At 48.7% G+C, this 22,034-nt stretch overlaps 6 protein-coding genes across 6 annotated transcripts; 1 reads left to right on the forward strand and 5 right to left on the reverse strand.

Annotated features, from left to right (window-relative positions):
- Positions 1–21: 21 nt before the first annotated feature.
- PGRI_044660 (SUN domain-containing protein) lies at positions 22–1,383 on the reverse strand (the record flags this gene model as incomplete). Its single annotated transcript, XM_040792179.1, has 1 exon — positions 22–1,383. One exon carries the CDS (start codon positions 1,381–1,383, stop codon positions 22–24), a length of 1,362 nt encoding a protein of 453 aa, XP_040649235.1.
- A 1,796-nt stretch (positions 1,384–3,179) lies between these two features.
- Positions 3,180–5,578, reverse strand: ppm1 (protein C-terminal leucine carboxyl O-methyltransferase ppm1; the record flags this gene model as incomplete). The annotated part of the gene is made up of 5 exons (XM_040792180.1): positions 3,180–4,128; positions 4,226–4,483; positions 4,780–4,940; positions 4,990–5,169; positions 5,225–5,578. The coding sequence occupies 5 exons, from the start codon at positions 5,576–5,578 to the stop codon at positions 3,180–3,182; spliced, it is 1,902 nt and encodes a 633-aa protein (XP_040649236.1).
- An 809-nt stretch (positions 5,579–6,387) lies between these two features.
- Positions 6,388–11,657, reverse strand: PGRI_044680 (ubiquitin-protein ligase RKR1; the record flags this gene model as incomplete). The annotated part of the gene is made up of 9 exons (XM_040792181.1): positions 6,388–6,909; positions 6,971–7,270; positions 7,329–7,702; positions 7,752–8,165; positions 8,221–9,068; positions 9,124–9,466; positions 9,515–10,849; positions 10,906–11,299; positions 11,358–11,657. 9 exons carry the CDS (start codon positions 11,655–11,657, stop codon positions 6,388–6,390), a joined length of 4,830 nt encoding a protein of 1,609 aa, XP_040649237.1.
- A 334-nt stretch (positions 11,658–11,991) lies between these two features.
- Positions 11,992–14,544, forward strand: PGRI_044690 (TFIIH/NER complex ATP-dependent 5'-3' DNA helicase subunit RAD3; the record flags this gene model as incomplete). The annotated part of the gene is made up of 4 exons (XM_040792182.1): positions 11,992–12,008; positions 12,069–12,525; positions 12,576–12,692; positions 12,748–14,544. 4 exons carry the CDS (start codon positions 11,992–11,994, stop codon positions 14,542–14,544), a joined length of 2,388 nt encoding a protein of 795 aa, XP_040649238.1.
- A 235-nt stretch (positions 14,545–14,779) lies between these two features.
- PGRI_044700 (alcohol dehydrogenase family protein) lies at positions 14,780–16,030 on the reverse strand (the record flags this gene model as incomplete). The annotated part of the gene is made up of 5 exons (XM_040792183.1): positions 14,780–14,837; positions 14,886–14,930; positions 14,981–15,032; positions 15,083–15,861; positions 15,912–16,030. 5 exons carry the CDS (start codon positions 16,028–16,030, stop codon positions 14,780–14,782), a joined length of 1,053 nt encoding a protein of 350 aa, XP_040649239.1.
- A 618-nt stretch (positions 16,031–16,648) lies between these two features.
- PGRI_044710 (DNA-directed RNA polymerase I core subunit RPA190) lies at positions 16,649–21,852 on the reverse strand (the record flags this gene model as incomplete). Its single annotated transcript, XM_040792184.1, has 4 exons — positions 16,649–18,265; positions 18,326–21,044; positions 21,107–21,604; positions 21,668–21,852. 4 exons carry the CDS (start codon positions 21,850–21,852, stop codon positions 16,649–16,651), a joined length of 5,019 nt encoding a protein of 1,672 aa, XP_040649240.1.
- Between the last annotated feature and the right edge of the window lie 182 nt (positions 21,853–22,034).

Consider the following 22,034-nt stretch of genomic DNA (forward strand, 5'->3'; position numbering starts at 1 on the left):
GCCGAATCAGTCGAGGCTGATTTAGACGCTCGCGACCATGGCAGCGATGGCGCCGAAGGCCAGAGTGAACATGGATATGGTGGCGCTGGTAGCACCGCCAGTGGAAGATGTGGATGCAGCGGCAGCGGCAGCGGTCGTTGTGGAGGCCGATTGAATATCAGCAGAACCAGTCAGCACGTGTGGTTCGTAGGTATAGCCTGCCGGGCTCGACTTGGGCAGGCGGGCGGGGCTAGTGACGCTCGACATGTGAGTCGTGGAGCTAGAGCTGGAGGTAGAAGTACGAGTTGAGCTCGAAGTCGAGGAGGGTTCAGAGGTGGAGGAAGAGGTTGGTGTCTCGGTAGTGCTGGTGCTTGTCGGAGCAGTTGTCGTCGAGCTGCTGGTAGTGGAGCTTTTAGTGGTAGTACGAGAGCTGGTGGGAACCTCGACGGTCTCGGACGAGGTGCTGCCGCTGCCCTCCTTGTCGAAGACGATAATATGCGCGGTCTGACCCTTGGGGATGGTCACAACACAGCCGGTGGCTCCGCCAGCGCCAACGAAGGGCTTGCCGATCATCTCGTTGACATCGTTGACAGCAGGATCAATCTTGCAGGGCAGACCTTGGCAGCCATCACCCTCACATTCAATCTCAACACCGAAGTCAGGCTTGACGTTGCGGAAGGGTGTAGAGGGTTCCAGGTAGATAGGGTTCCAGCCGATCTTCAGGAATGTATTGCCATCGTCATCGGTGTTGGCACCAGCGGTGTACGGCGACCAGTTACCGACGGGGTTCTCGGAGGTACCCCAGATACATCCCTCCTCCGCAGTGACACCAGGAGGGTTAATGTAATACTGTGCAGCAGTGGAGCACCAATAAGACATGCCGGGGACGGCCAGATCGGCCAGGTCCTCAACCATGGTGGGGATAAGCATGGCCTCATTTCCGGGCAGCACAGTCTGGCAGAAAGAGACAGCCTTTCCACACTTGTTGCGGGCCTTGAGAACACCAGCGGCCGACTCACAGTAGTCACGGTTGGGGAAGGGCTTCTGGATTTCGCCGCTCTCGTCACAGTACAGACCACCCCTCATGGACATAGGGTAAGAATAGGAGGTCGCCTTGGGATCCCACTGCATAGACACCTCACCGGGAGGGCAAGCGTAAGGGCAGTAGTTGCCAGGTTTGCAGGGCTCGTCGGGGCTCATGGCCCAACCGGCGTTTTCCTTATGCGGGGTGATCGCAACTAGGCCAGCGTCGGTGGGGAACTTGCACTGACCACTCTTCTTCTCCAGAGCCACATCACGAGCCTCGTGGTTATGGCTGTGACCATGGCCATGTTTGGCGGCTTCGGCGCCCGCAATGAGGGCGACAAGTGCCGCTGCGCGGAAGGATGTGATCTGGAACTTCATTGTGTCAGGGGGAAAAGACTTGGCAAATTGATAAAATATCAATAAACGAATGAATATGAAGCGAATGGCTAAGTCAAACGAGTGACAAAAAAATATACGGCCGATGGCCAAGGACAGACACAGTGTTCACAGATAATGAAGGTCAAGAGAGAAAGGAAAGAAATGGGGAAAAGCACCAAGAAAAGGGACACGGCCTCTAGGAAGGGTCCCAGCTCAGGTCCACGAGTGTGCTAGCCTAAAAAGGCGTTAGATCTGAGATTATACGCGCGCAATCCCGGCCCCAATTGTGGTGCAAGACAGGGCAGCCCCGACTCTTTACGAGCGGCTCGTCTGTGATTGCCCATAATTCTCATAATTGCTCCACGAAACTGGAATTATGCGGGCTGCCTTGGACCCCCAAAAAGCTTTGCCCCTGAAGCAAACTCCACTAGTAGGCAGCCACAGGAGCCACTAGACACTTAGTGTCAGGGGCAATGAGAGCCTGCAGCCAATGATGAATGGCATTACCCCGATGGTTCCTGCTTGGCAGGTGGAGAAAAGCCAATAAGCTGAGAGATAGGATGTTGTGGAGTTATCTCCCGAACTCTTTCAACGGCAAAAGAAATTAAAAAATATGAAACAAATCACGATGGTGGAGGTGGAGGAAGAGGAACACGTTGCTCGGCGTAGGAATTTGATATCTTATCACATGACATATCAACCTTCATCTACTACATCTACTACATGTCTGCAACCTTTCAATTGTTACGGAGTAGATACATTGAAAAAGAAATGTATACCAAAATGGGGGGAAAGGTAGCTTTTTAGCCTCGCAGCCCGTCAATCCTAATGAAACCCACCATCCTGCACTGGTCTAGATCTGTTGATCATCATACAAATCCAGCACATATCCATTCCTGGAGCCAATAGCACCGAACCTAGGAAAAACTCGGATTCTCCCTTCTCTTTGATAGGCACGCATCACATGGGCAAGAGTTCCGAACCGTTAGAGTATATCGGCCCATTGCTACGGAGTACGCCGTAGTCATTTCGGGGCTTGGTTAAAGCTTGGCCTGGGAGAGTGGGAGATCAACAGGATCATCGCTGTGATCACTTTCATCATAAGCTTATTAGATAGATCTAGCAATGCCTATACAATATATGTGCAAGACGCCTCAGAGTTGCGCAAATTGAAAATTGCATGGTGAGTATGCCCAGGGGTATCAATGCAAGAAGCATGGAGCTGACTTAGTATAATACATAATGCAAATGGCATGAACCAATTATATCAGATTATTTATATCTCCCAGAGCTATATCAATGACAAAGACCGAGTCCTACTTCTTGGGACTTTGATTTGGGTAAGATATTTGTCAAGTAGTTCAGATGCCCTAAATGATAGCGATCCTTGCGTCAGCTTCGATCAAATTCCACTGTAGTGGGTTCTCAGACTGAAAGAAGGCATTGCATCACGCATTAACAGTATGTCTCTTTTGACTTTGCTGCAAGGGTAGTTATTTTTCCTCGCATGGTGAATATCAACTCAGCCTATCAGTTGGCTTTTGCGGGGCTCCATGCATTTGACAATATATGACAGGTCGACAAGACCACACCGTCACGTCTCCTTAATTTCTCTGATGAGCCTCATAGACCTGCAATTAGACCAAACTAAAGGTGTTGAAGATATGGACCCAAGCTTGCTATCCAGATACTGCATCATGTTGGGCAGGGTGATTTTGGTTTGTCTCTTCAGACGTGCATCATGACCTTTGGTTATATATAGAATATCATCAGACATCAAATTTTCACAAATAAAGTTATTCGCCTTGTTGGGCCTCTAGGTCCTTCCATCCAGCAAAAGCCGGAACGTCATCGCGATCTCTCCATCCCCAAGCAATGCAATAATGCCGTGCAAGCAACTCCCACTCCTCCATTTCATCGAGCATCTCTAGCCCAGCAACTCTTTCCTTCTCGTCCTCGTTAACCCACCGCTTCCAAATAAATTCAATATCAGCCACAGCCTGACCATTTCCAAAGCCCTGCTCTCGGAAGCGGCCTCTCTGCGCTTCGAGCGACGCATACGTAGGGAGTGTCTTGAGCTGGATCCCCCGTGCCGCAAGGTTCGACACCATTGTACGACCAAATGCATCATTTGGTCTTATAGGCTCATATAGAATCAACCCGAGCGGAGACATATCTGCTTGCGCCTCCTGTAAGCTATCTCCGAGTCCAGATGCTGCACGCCCATGACCAAAAAGGCGTTGTGTGAAGAACGCAACCACCTGCTCCGCTTCGATGGGCGATAAATAGACCAAGCAGCACTCGGAGATCAGCAACGTTGGCAATCCCGTCTCCACACCGGGTAGTGCTCCAGCAGGGTCACTGCACCCTGGCAGCGACCGCAGATCAACCGGGTGGACATGGTACGAGGGCGAATGAAGTGCGTCGCCAGCTTCCGACACGGTAACTCCAGTATTCTTCTCCGTCGAGCCCTCCGATGAATCAATCCCTAGTGCGCGCTGCAGTATAGGCGCAGATCTAATCGCGCGGATCTTATCCGCTGTGTTAACGGCGAAATCGAGCTCGTGATAAACGAAATCCGGGGTTTGGCGCGACGAAAGAAGTCGGAAGACGCGCGTGTCGGACCCGGCGCCTAAAGATATGATTTGTTTCTTGTGTGTGTTTTCCGGTGAGCACGGGCCGAGGAAACGCGCGACGAGCTGGTCGATGGCTGTAGTGCGGGCGTAGGTCCCTGCGCGGGGATGACTCCGGTCAGTTCATAGGGCTCTCTTGTCATTGGGGATAGCATAGTTCGAGGAATCAAGCACCTCTGTTAATAATCGGCAATCTCCGCGTCGCTGACCCAGCAGGTGTCAATGCTGCTGCGTACGCGTCCTCCAGGTATCCTAGCTCGACCGCGCTGAGGCGGGAGATGCTTGCGTCATTGTCTGTGCCTTGAACGATGCGGTCTTTTCCAGAAGGTCCAGTTTCTTCTGTGCGACCTATGCGGCCTCGGCCTCGACCTCGTCGGAGAGTGTTTAGGTTGGGTATATGAGTGGCCATGATGAAGGAAGCTTGGAGCTTGGAGCTTCCGTGGTGGGGTATCTCCCATTTATCCGCTCTGAATATCTTAACTTGTCTAAAATATCTTCCCCCAGTTTCAAATTATAATTGACAAATTATTCCATTGCATCTCGTCCCTTTTATTTGACTTATTCAAGCTCGTGCTTACAAGGTCAAATTCTTCCATGTTATTATGTTCAACGGCGAAGTCAATTACAGAAACTATGTAGAGTGAATAACTTGAGTCCAACATTTACTACAGCAATCTGACTCTACCTGGGCCTATTTGACACTCCCAAGCACAATATCCCTGCCAATAGGTCTATTGGTAGAGCTAGATATGCCTAAGCTAACTTATTCTTCACAAAGGCAATAGCCTGTGTGCCATACTTAGCTCCATAGCTCTGGTGGGTCGCGTCGTTATTGCCATTGCAGCAGTATGGGTCCTGGGCGTCACAGTATGATTGAATCTTACTGGCCGATGGGCAGTTGAAGCCAGAAGGACGTGCATCAAACTATCGAGTGTTAGATCCAAGTTCAGAGTGGAAATAGGCAAGTCCATACTCCTCCAGCAGCACAAGTTCCAACATCATACGGCAATCCTGCCACATACAGTGGATCACCCATGAAGATGGCTGCCTTCACCATGGTGACAGCAGAGGTCGATATCTGGACCGCGGGATTGGTATAGCCTTGGTTGGGAACACCGCCACCGCACAAGGCCGCGTCCATAATTTCACCACCCTAATGCATGGTAAGAAGATGGTCTTTCATTTTAAATAGCTTAAATATAGCTCACCTGGGAATATCCAGTCAAAACAAGTTTAGTCGATGGACACTGTTTGTTATAAGCGTTCACAGCCGAGGCAACTGCTGCAATACCCTGGGCAATTGAGCCGGAGTAACTCAGGCCGCCGCAAGATGCTTGTCCACCACAGGCAGGGTAGTTGATGGCCTCGGCTGTAGAGCCAGGGTAGGCACTGAGGAGGCCATTAACAACTGTGTTGGATGCGCCGTATCCGGGAGGTTCGGTGGTCCCGCGTGCGCCAAAGATGTGGATGCTTGGGCAGTCGATACGTTTCTCAATGTCAACCTCAACCGGGACAGCGAGGGCACCGGCAAGAAGGGAGAATGTTAAGATTTTGGAAACCATAGTGTTAATGTATATCAAAGTAAAACAAGCGAGTTAGGTTGAATGTTCTTATGCAAGTAGGTTTTGTTTTTATAAGGAGAGCATGGTTGTTTTATATGCATAGATGTATAATGTCCCCTCACTAATTGGAGAAGATCATTGCATTTTGCCGTGTATCAAGTTATCAAGAAATGAAACATGTTCCTTTAGACCGAGGTTGTATTTTGCCTAATGGTCGAGTATGAAAGTTCATCTGCAGGATCGCCAGGTTCAGCCGTGAAGAAAGTCAACCTGACACAATTAGGCTGAATCAACTGTTTCTACGCCGGAGAAAAGCTAGAATGGCTGAAGCATGACAAGTCTATTGGATATAAGGGTGGAAATGTGACACACCTGCATCAAGCTTGTGTCAATTCTCCGCATTATTATAGGCAATAAAATCGTCAGATCTTTCTGGGGTATAGGGATCGACGGCTTAGGAAGAACTACTCCGTATCATTCTTCGTATTTCGGCAAAAACATCTATTCTCAGGGCTATATACAGACGAAGAAACTAATTCTACCTATGATTATAATATGATTATAATATAATTACTCAGGGACATCGAAGGGAGTCCAATTTAACTTCCCAATCGGGTATGGCTCGAAACACTCAGAGTCCCTCCCTGTTTCATTAATGTCAGATATCTAGGAGACAGGAAATATAGGGTGCTAAAGGTGGGTATGTGAATCTGCACTAGAACTAGGTAGGAATGCTTCTTTCACTAGCATCGGGTTTAGCCCTATGTTTGTCATGTCATGTCTTTTATGTACAAGTGAACCTAAAGTATCTAAACATAAACGAAGTTGTTTCGGCAAAGAGGACAGGTGCTCTGGTTGCTGCTCTTGAACCAGCGGAACAGACAGACGGAGTGGAATGTGTTCTTGCAAGTGGCGCACCGCTTGTTCGGTGTCTGCATGTCTGTTGAGATAACAGAATAACAGATGGCACACTCGCTCTGGCCCTTCAGGGCACCTTGGACGTTTCGTCGGAAGGCCAACAATCCATCAACCAGGTTACCATTGGCAAACATGATAACTCCCTGGATCGTTAGCAGCCAGCTCTTCCATTTCTTCTCGTCCACAAGCACGCGACTGCGACCAACAACTAACGCGGGTTGAAGCGGGTACGCGGGTGGGAGAGTGATAGAAATGGCAACTGGAGGTGACTCTTCGTCGACAGGAATGCTGGCAATAATTTCGCCTGTCTTCGGAGAGATCTTTACCTCAAGTGCGCGCTCTTCGTTTGCATCCTGGGTGGCAATCCAGTCAGTCACGCTTTTGAGGGCATCTTCAACAACGAGCGGGGAGATCTAAAAACAATGTTAGTTACAGTTTCTCAATTAAAGGGGCCGATCACCAAAGATAACTCACGTATCTTTCGGTCCATGTTTCCACTGGACCCTTGATGCGTTTCTTGGTGTCAATCCACCAATTCTTGGTCATGTTGGCAGAGTATCTCAGGCACAGATAGTACAAATTCACCAGGAGCCACTGCGTCTCCTTTTCGGCACTCTCAGACTCATCTGGCTCAAATGATCGAATATCAAATTTGGATGCATCGATCATCTTTCCATGCGATTTTTGAAGGAAGTCGAACGTGAATTCCAGCAATGGGATGAGGATATTATTTTCTCTGATGCTCGACGTGTAGTATTCTTGAACAGGAAGAGACTAGTCAGGATGTTAGCAAGGTTATCTTACAATTTGTCGCCGAAGAGTCAAAACTTACAGCATTTGAGAAATGGTCAAATACCACCTTCCAGCTGAGGAGGTACGACCGCATACTCGTCCACATCTTGTCATCTCCGTAGCCAGCAGAAACCATTTGCATCGTCGGAGGCTCAAGCAATAGAGAGATGAGCTCATCAGGGAGACTGACTGCAGTCTTTGATAAGGCGACCTCAAAAGATACTTTCTCCTGAGCATGGGGGATATAGTGATGGAGAATTGTGTAAGCAGTTCGCTGAATGGCTCGACTGTGCGCAGTAAGAAGATGGAACGTCTCGCTGACATCCTCCAAGTTGTCAACGGGGATGGTGTTAATCAGACGTCGCAATAAGTCAACAGCAACATCTCGAGGTTGATGGAATGTGGTTGAGGAATCTATATTTTGTTAGACATATCAGTGATGAGCGAAACCTAAAGCGCTTACCAAACGTGTCAATGGTGGATGCCAGGGTATTGAAAAGACCAGCCTTTCGATCTAACCAAGCATCTTGGACGTCATCATTGCTGTCACTTTCAGAGATAGACTTCAGTCGTGCGAAGAGTCTGAAAGATGACACCAGTAATGGTAGAGCCTCTTCGCCCCCATTGGTTCCCTGCAACACAGACTTGAGAACGGCCATGCTTTCTTCCCAATGAGACCCATAAATTTCGCCGAGAGCTGGTAGGACAAGAGACAAGGTTTGGATGACTTCGGATTTCAAACCCAGAGACATGGAGTCGGATTGGAGACATTCAATGAAGTTCTTGGTGAGGAAAACCAATCTCTGTGTCGGAATGGTGGAAACGACATCTTCTTCCCCGGATAATAGGATATTCAACAGAGCCAGCTTCCGCAATCCTGCGTACAAGTTAGTATTGGTGCTATATTTACCAACGTGTTATCAGAAACCTACCAACTTGGGAGGAATCCTGGGGCTTGAGTCCAGTGGAATCGGCAACTAGCTCATTGCAGATTCTGTTTCCGATGGGGTTTGAAAATATGGAGCTTCGCAACACCGCAAACCAAGATGCTGAACGAATGAGATTTGCTGTCCGGGCCTCTCTACAAATCTTTGCAACGTCCTCTGATGATTTAGACTTTTGTGATGAATCCGCAACAGCCATTATCTTGACGAAGGCTTCGCCAACTCTATAATCCAAGGGGGATGTGCCCTTTAGTTCCTCTAGTCTGGTCTCCCAGAACTCGGAAAATGCGGAGGAAACGGTCTTCTCGGGTGCAAAGCTGACGGGTTCGTTGTCGCGGATCCAGTTACTAACCACCTTTCGGCCAGCGAAAACAATCTCCATATACTCTTCTCGCTGATCAGCCAACTCGAGACCTGAGATGCCGTTGCAATTCTCAATACTCAAATCATCGTCAATAATTTGAATTACCAAGGGCAAGAAATGGAACAATGTCTCTAGGTCCTCCTGTTCTAGATGTTTCAGTAACTCAGAAGTAGAGAGAATGCTGATGGTGAAGGTTGCCAGGCGGAATGCAGAAGAACGATGCTCTGAATCGCGAGGAATAGTCGGCCATAAAGCCTTCAAGGAGTCGGATAGTTCACGCTGTATCAAGTGAACAACGCCTCCTAGAGGACTTGTAATAGCAGTGGAAGGCCGGGGTGGAATTTGGAGAAATGGGGTCAGAGATTCCTCCCATGAACTACGGGAGGGCAGGACATCCTTCACAGTACCGGCTGCACCTTCGGCCGTAAGACCTGGCAACAATTCATCTGCGATAGCAAGGAGTGATTCAATGCTGAAACAAAGTTAGCACAATTCTCTACAGAATATGATGGAAATGGAGCACTCACGACAATGATTCTTCATCCACATGACTGAACCCATGTTGGAGAATTTCGATGGCGGACTTGGCACTCGTATCTCCAACTCCAGATTCTTTCAATGATTTCAGCAACGCTGACGCCAAACTTGCCACCTCTTCAGATGATGATTCTGTGAGGAAAAGTAACTTTCCGGCTAACTTCGATCCAAGAGCCCCATTTTGGAACTCCCGAACTGAAGAAGGTGCAGACTTTCCAATATGAGAAAGCCCATGCAAGGCATCAAAGACTTTATCATCTGAAGATAACGCCTCAATCAAAGATAAAAATATCTGATTCATCAATTCGCCGTGTGACGTTTTGTTTTGTAGAACTGCAGTTATAATAGGCCAATGGGCATGGCTTCCTTGGCAAGCCTTACCAAGAGCCCGCACCACAAGCGAGTTGAGCTTCACTTTGTGCTCAACATCGTTGAAATCGAGAGAAGAAAGTAAACTTTGGAGTACATGCACATTGGACTGCTCTGGCTCCAGGGCCAAGGCTCGCTCAACGACATTCTCGAAGCTGGATGCGAATCCATCCCATTCCCGGCATTCCAAGATGATTGAAATCAATCTATCAGCGGATGGTGAAAGCAATAGCTCGGGTGCATCATTTTGCACGAAGCTTTGGAGACCTTGAGACTTTTTAGCAACAGACGGCAGGCTGCGGACACACTCTAGCACCGTGGCGGCAGCTCCATACGGCTTCCCGTTACGAGTACGTAGAACTTCCAGACAACCCTCGAGAAGGGAAGTGCTTGCTTTTTCAAAGACGTCCAATACTTGAGGCTCAACCTCAGTATCTGCGACCCTTGAGATAACAGCACACTCCAAAGCCAAAAGCCGTTTGGATTGGGCGCATATTGAGTCTTGGGATTCACGGAAGTCCTTTGATTGTTCTGGAGACGACAGCTTCACAGCTTCTAGGAGACCATCGGAAAGGGATGTACACAATGATTGCAGCTCCTGGTCTTGCTCAGTGGAAGCCAGAGTGGAAACATAATCCACACAGATCGCTTCGGCTGACTGGTCCGGGAGTGACCATTGTATCAGCTCTGGGCTAATCTGCACGTAATGTACCACCAAGGGCGACATTCTCTTCGCGATGAATTCAGACTTCTGCTCCTGGGGGATCAGTGTTGCAAGCCATGTTCCTATCTGGATGTAGGATTTCCAACCGACGGCTAGGTTTGAATGCGGCTCTTCTCTCGAGTTGAGGCCTTCTTGCAAAGCCTCGGTCAAGGCAATTGCGCTGGTAGAAGTAATTCTAAGGTCCGCAGTGGCCTTGTCGGCACCTGCTAGTACTTCTTGGGGGATGGCCCGAAGCAATTGGTCTAGATTTGACCAAAAGTTCGAATGCCCACCCTGGGACCCTTTTTGCATGTACTGGCGCAATCTCTTCGAGGCAGATGACTTCCCAGTGTAGTCATCGGTCCATATTTGAGGCCTTAGCGAAGTTAATAAAAGGAGGGACTCTGACAATTCGGTTGCTGATCCCATTTGCTGGAGGGACAAAGATTTCCCAATGACAGCTGAACTGAGAGTCTTCCAGTCAATCCATCCGGGCTCTCGAGAAACCGCAGATCGGAGCAGGATGTATATAGACCGGCGAACATATGGATCATCGTGGTAACAGAGAGCCCACAAACTCCTGCTGGCTAGCAAGTTCTCAATTTCAGGTAGGTTCTTCTGCATATCTTCATCGGATGAATTGCCTAGAACCAATGAATGGTTAGAGAGATGGTCATGCAGGCAGAAGCAATCAACATACCCAGTACGCGGTTGAAAAGCAAAATTGCTGCTCCTGCAACACGTGCATATTTCCCCTCAGCGTCGTCTCTCTTCACTGTCCTTTCATCACTCAATGTCAAGGATGTTTGGTGAAGAATAACATCATCTACAAAGTCCAAAATGGAGCTTTGGTAGATCCTCCACACATTGTTTCTTTTTTCTTCGGTTGTAAAGACTCTGGTGAACGATTCGAGGGCGGCACGGTGGACTGGTCGATCATTGTCGTATATTCCTGCGATCCATGCTCCGATGACCTTGGGTAAAGTAGGCACGATCCGCTTCCCAACAATACCAGCAATTGTACCCTGTATAGGATGGGCAACTTGGCGCACTCGGCGAGACAAATCTATCGAGAGTCGGGGATAAATTCTGACCTGGGAGAATAACAGTGTTATTACTTGGCCTTTGTATATAGAAGCAATCTATACATACCCATGCATCTAGAAATCCATCATCTAGAGTTCCCTTTCTTTTTTCCACTGTTGTAATATAGTCGCGCAGCTCCTCTAGAGCCTTCAATCGTGTAATATCATCTTTCTTCAGTAGATTCTTGAATGCGATAACTAGTTGTTGCCCCGAAATGCGAGAAAGATCTGGCGGTGCTGCAATGTACGTGAGGGCGGAAGTCTCCTTTCCTTCGCCGGAGAAACTACCGGAGAAGCCCCCAAATGATCCAAAGGCACTAGCAGCAGCGCGACTGCTAGAGGCCTGGGATTTGAACTTTTTGCTCATGTGGGGTATGAGGTCAGCGGGATAAGGAAGTAGTGGGGGAAGACCTCAAATTTGAGGCTTTGGAGAGAGGCTTCAAAGAGAGTAAGGGGCTCTGTGAAATTATGGACTGTGATGTGAATTAAACACAGTATTCACTCTTCCATTGCGTGTGTGAAGCTGCAAACACTTCGATCAAATCTCCAAAAGATCCGCGGGACCAAGATACTCATCACGTGAGTTTGTGTCATCGCTGTCCCAAATAGGGCAAGCGCAAAGGCGGAGCCGCGAAAGATGAGAGCAAGCACTCTTCTCTTGTTCTTTGCTCTCTTGCGTTTTGCATCGGAGCCCAGCCAAGATGAAGTTCTTCATTGAGTATGTCCCCTGTGTATGATTCTATCTAGTCTCCACACTGACCACATCCGTCTGTCACAGTGATCTTCCGGTGCTGTTTCCGTATCCTCGCATCTACCCCGAACAATATGCCTACATGTGTGATCTCAAAAAGACCCTCGATGCAGGGGGTCACTGTGTACTGGAAATGCCCTCAGGGACCGGCAAGACAGTTTCGCTATTGTCGTTGATCGTCGCCTACCAACAGCACTACCCAGAGCACCGTAAGCTCATCTACTGCTCCCGAACCATGTCGGAGATCGAAAAAGCTTTAGCAGAGTTGAAGGCTTTGATGGAACATCGGGCTAAAGAGTTGGGCCATGTGGAGGAGTTCCGTGCGCTTGGCCTGACCAGTCGAAAGAACCTCTGTCTTCACCCGTCGGTAAAGAGAGAGAAGAGTGGTACTGTTGTTGATGCCAGATGCAGAAGCTTGACAGCTGGGTTTGTTAAGGAGAAGAAGGAACGTGGTGAAGATGTTGAACTTTGCGTATACCATGAGGTAGGGCTTTATTATTTGCAATACAACATCAAACGAACTAACAGGCCTAGAACCTTGACTTACTCGAACCACATAACCTCGTTCCCCCAGGTGTCTTCACACTGGACGGATTGGCAAGATACGGAGAAGAACACAAGCAATGTCCCTACTTCTCCGCTCGGCGCATGGTAAGATATCGAGTATTGCATACAAAGGTCTCCCATTTCTGACAAGCTTCACTAGATGCCGTGGTGCAATATTATTATCTATTCCTATCACTACCTTCTCGATCCGAAAATTGCGGAACGAGTATCCCGAGAGCTCTCCAAAGATTGCATTGTGGTCTTTGACGAAGCGCACAACATTGACAACGTCTGTATCGAATCGCTCAGTATAGACATAAGCGAGGATTCCCTACGAAAAGCAACTCGGGGTGCGAACAATCTGGAACGCAAGATCGAAGAAATGAAGAGCACAGACGAGGAAAAGCTCAAGAACGAATACACAAAATTAGTGGAGGGACTACAGGAAGCTGAGAAGGCCCGGGAAGAAGATCAATTCATCTCGAATCCGGTCTTGCCAGATGACCTACTCAAGGAAGCTGTTCCTGGCAACATCCGCCGGGCTGAGCATTTTATCTCTTTTTTGAAGAGATTTATCGAGTATCTGAAGACTCGGATGAAAGTCACTCATACCATATCCGAGACACCTCCCTCTTTCCTTACTCACTTAAAAGACCTTACTTATATTGAACGAAAGCCTTTGAGGTTTTGCGCTGAGCGTTTAACGTCACTTGTACGGACGCTGGAACTCGTCAACATCGAAGATTATCAGCCTCTTCAAGAGGTGGCCACCTTTGCCACACTGGTCGCAACTTACGACAAGGGATTTGTTCTTATCCTTGAGCCCTTCGAGTCGGAAGCGGCTACTGTACCAAACCCCATACTCCACTTCACATGTTTGGATGCTGCCATTGCAATCAAGCCAGTATTCGATCGCTTCAGCTCTGTGATCATTACCTCGGGAACTTTGTCGCCCTTGGAAATGTATCCGAAGATGCTAGGGTTCACCGCTGTTCTCCAAGAGTCGTACAGCATGACACTCGCTCGACGATCTTTCTTGCCCATGATTGTGACTCGAGGCTCAGACCAAGCCCAGGTTTCATCTTCGTTTGGAATTCGCAATGACCCTGGTGTTGTGCGAAACTACGGAAGTCTCGTGACCGAGTTTTCTCGCATAACACCCGACGGTGTCGTCGTTTTCTTCCCTTCTTACCTCTACATGGAATCAATCATCAGTATGTGGCAAGGCATGGGTATCTTGGATCAAATTTGGAACTACAAATTGATTCTCGTCGAAACTCCTGATGCACAAGAATCTTCACTCGCTCTGGAGACCTATCGAACGGCGTGTTGCAATGGACGTGGTGCGATCTTGTTCTGTGTCGCTCGAGGCAAAGTTTCCGAGGGCATTGATTTCGATCACCATTACGGTCGTGCAGTTATTTGTATTGGTGTTCCCTTCCAATACACTGAGTCTCGAATCCTGAAAGCTCGTCTCGAGTTCTTGCGCGAGAACTATCGTATTCGGGAGAACGACTTCTTATCTTTCGATGCGATTCGACATGCCGCTCAGTGTCTAGGTCGTGTCCTGCGTGGCAAGGATGACTATGGAGTCATGGTGTTGGCGGATCGTCGATTCGAGCGAAAGCGCCCCCAACTCCCCAAGTGGATCAACCAAGCAATGTTGGACAGCGAAACTAATCTTAGCACTGATATGGCTGTATCAAATGCCAAGAACTTCCTGCGGACCATGGCCCAGCCTTTTAGAGCGAAAGATCAAGAAGGCATTTCTACCTGGGGCTTGGCTGATATTGAGCGCCATGAGGCAAAGAGGAGAACCGAGGAGGAGCGGATGATGAGAGAGGAGGTGAATAACGGGCACGCCATGGGCGGGATGATCCCATCTGCATCCCGGATCGTCGAGGACGAATACGACGACAACATTGATGCGGACCTCATGATGCTCGATGCGCCATAAATAATCTTGTTTGTTCTTTATATAATGACGCATCTATTGGCATGGGCAGGGCGTTTAGACTTGGGCATAGCGCCATTTAGCATGGACGGCGTTTCTTTACCTTGAAATTACAGGCAAATCTCTTAAACAATTATTCTTGGACCGTAGAACGAGGCTTATCACACGACAGCTCAATTATCTCAAGATTTATTGCTTAAACATTCATTCAGGAATTGCCATTTCCCAGTAGACCTATTCACTTATCCGCCTCAAAGATGACCTTGTGGGCTCGCATGTTGTCGAAATCGTCATATCTATTAAACGGTCAATCACATGTCCAGATCTGAACAAGAAGAACTTACGCCTGAACCGCTTGTGAGAGTGGACGGATATCTTGGGACATGAAGCTAGGAATCATTAGACACTCGCAAACGGATATCGGGTTAGGCAAACTCACTTAAGGATGTCCTGCTTCTTTTCGAAAAGATCCATGGCCTGACCAAAGATACCTGGCACAAATTAGCAAGACAGTCAAAGAAAGTTGTAGAATCAGACATACTCCGAACAGGGCATCGGCCCATCTGTATACGAAGGTTCTTTCCGTAGGCTTCATTTCCGGTCCACGGGATATCCTGGTTGTGGACGCCAACACTCGATATACGGCCCCAGGGCCGTAACAGATCGAAGCCCATTCTGAGAGCGCTGCTATGTCCGACGACCTCAATAACGATATCCGCTCCACGACCGTCAGTAAGTTCTTTGACCCTTTGGCGTAGTCCTTCTTCGTCCTCCTTGAAATTCCATGGCTCGGCTCCTAGACTCTGTGCAAGTGCCAGTCTGGAAGGTACACTATCAATTGCAATCAGGTTCTTCGGCTTGTAATCCAAGGCACTAATAAGTGCACAGATACCAACAGGTCCACAGCCGAAGAGGAGTACGGTGCTTTTTTGTATCTCCTCCGGAGTTGTCTCTGAGAAAGCATTCAGAGACGCAAAGTACCCAGTCGGGAATATATCGGCCATAAGAACAAGCTTCTTCTCGTCGATGGAAGCTGGGACTTGGGCAAGAGTCGAATCGGCTAGTGGAATACGTACGTACTCTGCCTGTCCACCGTCAAGTGCAACAGTACCGAATAGCTGGCTTCGAGCGCACCGTGAGGAAAAGCCTCGCTCACAGTAGAAACATTCTCCACAGCTTGCAGTGAAAGGTGAGACTACTCTGTCTCCCTTTTTGAAGTTCTTGATATCTGATCCAACTTCGACAACTTCACCTGTAAACTCATGGCCCATGATAAAGTCTATACCAGACTTTTGGTGACCGCGAAATACATGGAGTTCACTTTATAGATATGAGCATTTGTACGCTATTAGAGATATTTGGTTTCTTACCTGCCACATAACGCAGTGTATCGCACCTTTAGGATAGCATCTTTTGGATCTTGGATCTGGGGAATGGGCTTTTCCTCGATGACTACCTTGGATGGACCCTTGAAAACGACGGCTTGCATTTTGGAAAATTATGATGCTTCCTGTGGTTTATGCAGAGTATGTCAGAGGGTTTGATGACTTTACAGCTGAGATCCTGGGGGTCTGTCTCATTTTAAGTGGCAGGGATGCGCCTAGTCATGGGACATCACCGAGGAACCTCGGTAGATGTCGATTATATGCCGGCGCGGCAGGGAAATGAGTATAAATAACATGTTGGGGAACTTGCAATGAAAAGGAACAAAATGTATACATTTAAATTGAGACTTGAAGTAAACTAGAGACAAACCTGAGCTTCATCTCTACGATCAAGGAAGTATAGCCGTTTTGATAGTGGGGAGATTTTGCGGGGTAAAAGACCTGGAGATGCTCAGTCAACTGGTATACTCCGTTCAAGGGATATAAAAGGAATATAAAAGGAATATAAAACCATGTTACAACATCATTAGGAAAAGATCTATTTGAACTAAGATGCTAATATGAACAGGACTTTTTGGTTCCGCTGCACAACAAACTCCAGATCATCGACACATCAAAGATGAAGCGAAAAAAAGACATAAATAATAGCTTTGCATGAACACAATATACACATGAGGAAAATACACATTTCAAAAAAAAAAAACTCCGTCCAGTCAGAGAGACTATGCTACAGGAGCAAGAATGTCGAAGGAACCAGTACCGACAGTACCGACACGACCAACAACAATTCTAGCACTAGGACTCTTGAGGTTATCAACACCCCTCTCGAGCACAACATCCTTCAGGGCGCCAACAGTAGTCTCGAAACTGGCCCGTGCGAAAGCAGACGAGGCATCCTTAACCAAGCCATTACGACTGAAGGCCTTGAAGCCACCAGACTGGGTCATCACATCACCGATCAAGTTCAAGTGACGGTTGTCAACGGAGATACTGTGGCCACTGAAAACGGCATCCATTTCGCGGACGATGGTAGCGCGAGCAGCTTCCACACCATACAGGTTGAGCATGTCGTGAATGGAGTTGGTGTAGATCGAGTGAGGCTTGATGATATCCTGGTAGTCACGCATGGCGAGAAGGTTGACACCCTCGGTGAGGATGTTGGCGGGATCACCCTTCGCCTCGTCGGCCTCAACGTAGACACAGTTGCCCATACCGGGGATGCACTGGATAACGGCGAGGTGAAGAACCTTCTCAACCAGGGGAAGGAGGAGAAGCTTGGGGGTCTCGACGTCGTACTGCAGCTGGATGGAGCACGTGTTGCCCTTCTTCGGGTCGAACTTGAACTTTGTGATCTCCTCGAACTTGCCCATGACATCCTCCTCGCGCGCCTTGCTGTCTTGGGCGATCTCATCGTCAGAGTCATCCTCGGAGTCGTAGTCGGAGCCGTCCTTCATTTCTACGTCGCGAGTGCGCTTGGCAGGCTTGGTGTTTTCACCTTCTTCCTCTTCGTCTTCGTCGTCAGTGTCTTGACGTCTGATGATATCCTTCTCGGCGTCGTCGGGTCCTTCATAAGAGACCTGGTTGCCTCTGTTTTGAGCTCCGGCAGCCCGCTTGGCATCATCCTCATCGTCTTCGTTGTCGTCGTCAGCTGGCTGGGCCTCGGTGTCAGCGCCTCTCGGTGCCTCCGCGATTTTACCGACTGAAACACCGATTTCAGGCTGAGAAGTTGTGCCCTTGACACCCTTCTTCTCTTCGTTGCGCTTCTTGAGCTCAGCCTTGGTGAGTCTCACCAATCGAGGGATGAGCTTGGATTGCAGAGCAATCAGAACATCCTTGGTCTCAATGGCGTATTCCTTGGTGTATTCTTCGGAGGGGAAGAAGTCGATCTCGATGTCGTAGATCTTAGCCTTGGCGTGACCAATGCCCTGGCCAATGCGTTCCTTAACCTGCACCTTGTCAACAAGTTCAGCAATGCTGAGCTTGCTGATGGCCTTGGCGAATTTCTCCGAGTCGTCCTTGGAAATCTCCTCATTCAGAAGTAGAGTCATCGTAGGCGTCATAATCTTGGCACTTGCAGTCATAACAATTTCACGTAGACGGGGGATACCCAGTGTGACGTTCTTTGCCGAGTGACCAGCCAAATGGAAGGTATTGAGAGTCATCTGTGTGGAAGGTTCTCCGACGGATTGACCGGCCATAATTCCGACCGCCTCACCGGGATCAATGACAGACTTCATGTACTTCATGTTCATCAAAGCCTCGAAGGTCTTCTTGCTAACCTTGCCCTCGATGTTCTTCTTCTTGTCTTTAATGAGCTTGTTCTTGTTGACATCCGCATACTATTTTCAACAGCTGTTAGCATTGCAAAGAATTACAGGGGGGATATAGCGAGTCCATACATTCTTGAGCTCCCGGGCGAACGCTTCGGATGTACTTCCAAGGTTTCCTCCAGGGGGGAAGTGAGACAACACAGGGTCCACAGCATCAATCTTTCCGGTCTTGCGGACAGCCTTCATGGCATCCTTGTGCCAAGCCGTAACATTATCCTTCGCCAATTTGTGGTAATCATCGGCTTGGACTTGCTTGGAAATAGAGATGTGGTTCTGAGCAAGGAAATCGAAGTCGTTAAGGTGCACCTGCTTAGTGATGTCGAGACCGTCCTCTCCGTACAAGAACTGAACAATAGAGCCATCTGACGCTTCACGAACAGAGGAGTCATATTCGGCCTTGAGGCCTTCCATGCCCTTAATCAAGCAACGTTGCAGGTAACCAGATCTAGAGGTCTTGACAGCGGTATCGATCAGACCCTCACGACCAGCCATGGCGTGGAAGTAGTATTCTTGGGGCTTGATTCCGGTCAAGAAACGACCAGAGACATAACCACCAGCCATTGGGTGAGTGTCGAAGGCCTTGAATGACGGAAGAGTCTTCCCACTGATCATGAGTGGTACACGGCGACCTTCAAGAACCTGTTGGCCGAGATTACAAGAAATCAGGTTGGCATTAACGCCGGATCCCTTAGCTCCAGATATCGTCATAGATTGCATTTGGTTCCAGGGGAAAGGCTTAGCAAGGCCGTATGGAAGACAGGCGCTGGTGATTTCAGAGGAGAGCTTGGCAGACCGGGCGTTGGAAACACTATCCAGGCCACTTTGCTTGTCATCATCACGAAGAACCTCCTCCAATCGTCGGTTCAACTCGGCAGTCTGGTCACCAGGAACCTGGTCCAAAGTCACATACTTCAGAGCAACTTCGCGACCCATCTGAGGAGCAGTGGCCAACTTCTCCTTGCGGATACGGTCACCCTCCTTGGTCAATCGAAGATCGTCGATACCACAACTAAAGCCCCGCAGATTCAGGACACGGGTGAGGAGTCTTCCAAGAACACCGATGAGCTTACCAGCGGTGCTGTATCCATAAACTTCATGAACAGCATCGATAAGACCACCGGCAGTGGGACCAAGCTGTTTTTTATCGAGGATACCACAAAGGTACTCTCCATCCTGGAAGATAACATCTCCTTCTTCGTTGCCCTCGCCCCATCTATTGCCAGGGGTTGAAGACTTACTCTGCAAGGTCAAACCTCCTCGCTCTGGGGGCTGGATATTCTTGAGAATTGTCGTGATGATCTGCTTTCCGGTCCATAGGCACTTGGGCTTTCGCATGGCAGGTTCGACCAATTGGATCCGGTCAGTGACAATATGCGAATGCTCTGGTCTCAAGCAACTGTACAACAGCTGATGATAATCCTCCTCGTCGTAGAAGCTGTCACGGCACGTAACCCACGTTCCCATTGAAATATGATCTTGAATCAGACCTCTCAGCGGTTTGCCTGATGTAGCAACGAGATACTGGTGATCGGCGTCGGCCAACATTCTGGCTTCGGCTTGAGCAAGCTCGTTTTGAGGGAAATGCATATTCATTTCGTCACCATCGAAATCGGCGTTGTAGGTGTTACAATTGGCATAGTGCATGCGAATAACCCGCTCGTTGGGGAGAACACGAGCCTTGTGGCCCATGATGGAGGGTTTGTGCAGTGTGGGCTGACGGTTCATCAAGACGTAATCACCAGTGGTGAGATGACGGTAGACCTTCTTGTTGCGCGAACCTTTCTGGCGCCAATTTGACGGTGCGAGCAGCTGGTTGGCAAGTGCTGTCCGCTCTTCTAGGTTCTTGAATTTGAGGTTGATGACTTGCCCGTTTTCGTTCTCGATGGAAGAAGCGCCGGGGTATTTGTCGGGGCCGTTGATAACAGCCTCCTTCAGCTCCCAGAAGTTGTGGTTTGTCACAGGTTCAGGGAAAGTCAACTTCTTAGCGAAGACAAGGGGCACACCAATCTCATTGGGCTCAATGTTGGGATCGGGTGAAATAACACTACGGGCAGCAAAGTTGACACGCTTGCCCATCATGTTCTTTCGGAAAAGACCTTCCTTCTTCTCGAGAACCTGCTTGATACCGTTGGGCTGTGATAAAGCAGCTGAGCCGGTGACCGAGGTACGATCGCGGTCAATCAAACCGTTGACCACATCTTGGAGCTGAACAATAGCTTGAAGAAGATCACTGTAGTTCCGTGCCCGAGACATGGTCTTCTCTTCCTCGTTTTGGATCTCCTTGCTGATTTGGTTGATAGTGTCACAGCCCTTCAAAATCGCATTGAACGAAGTGTTCTGTTGTGCCTCCATGACTGTTCCGGCACCCTGCTGGACTGCAGGACGGTACTTGTTTGGCGGCACCATAAGACTCTTGATGAAGAACATGTCCGCCGACACAGGGGCCACTCCCTTGGGCACAGGCCGAGAGTTGTAGACAAGGTCCAAAATCTCACTTTCCTTTTGGAAAAGAATATGAAGAGCTCCATAGACTTCGGAAGAAGACATGAACTCCTGGCCAGTCGATCCTTGGACCTCCTGCACGACAGCTCCACCACGGCGGATTTCCTCCTCGGCACCGTGAATCTCAGAAACACCGTGCTTAGACTTAGAGTTCCGTTCTTGCTCAAGAAGGACCATGGTATTCGGTGCCTGGAATCCTCCTTGCAGCATTGCAAGCTTCTGCTTCTCGGGTAATTGCTTTCGGAAGATTTTGTTGTACCGATCCTTTTTATAGGCGGGAGACACTCTGCTATAATGTTAGCAAAAAAAAAAGTCAAGGTCAAGGTCGAGTAATATAATATAACGTACCCGCTGCAGCTGACACATTTCTTGAATCCGTTGATGTCCTTGAAGAAAGCCTTAAGCAACTCTCGTCTGGCTTCTGCGGCAATAGGATTCTGTCCACCAGGCATCAATCCATCCAATTTGCCTTCCTTCTTGGCTTCGCGGATGCGCCGAGTGACATAATCAGTCCTCTTCTGCATATAGTCATCATCATCGGCATCGTCTGAATCGTCCGAATCGTCCTCCTTGCCCTTGGTGGGCTTTGACTTAGCACCTTTCACAGCTCCCATCGCATCGATAATAGCGACTTCGTCAACCAAGCCATATTGCAGAAGGCGCAATTTGCAGGTGTACATGTTGACTTGGCTGCGACCCATCTGAAGGCGAAGACAGTACACACATTGTGCTCGGAGAAGGCGGAAGATGTGATCAAAGAAGGTGACATTATAGAATGGTACAGGCAGTTCAATGTGTCCAGGATGTCCGGTACAAGTGAAGGAGTTTTGGCGACAAGTAGTGCATCTGTAAGATAGAAAATCTCACACGTTAAAGATTGAACAGTATACTAATCAAGTCAAGACTTACACATGATCTCCCCAAGCACCCATAGCAGGGTCTTGAAGACCACCAGGAACAGGATTGTTAAATGAATCCAAAGTCGGAGTATTGTGAATTCTTTTCACTGAGAGAGCTTTAATCTCTTCCTCGGAGTAGACATTGAAGTCGACCCCATTAATGGTCGAGGCGACCGGGCGCGCAAAAGTTGCCATTGTAGCCTGCAGCTCCTTGAGCAACAGAAAACGCTGGCGCACGAAATCAAAGTGCTCGGATTCAGATCTCCAAGTGCTTTTAGTTCTGGAGCGAACTTTTTTTTTTCCGGAGGAGCCAACTTCTTTTCTGCCTGTATCCACCGCCTTATCCTTTTTGGGTTTCTGCGTGGATCACTCTATCA

The sequence above is a fragment of the Penicillium griseofulvum genome (genome assembly GCF_001561935.1).
Source record: "Penicillium griseofulvum strain PG3 chromosome Unknown contig_90, whole genome shotgun sequence".
Taxonomy (NCBI): Eukaryota; Fungi; Ascomycota; class Eurotiomycetes; order Eurotiales; family Aspergillaceae; genus Penicillium; species Penicillium griseofulvum.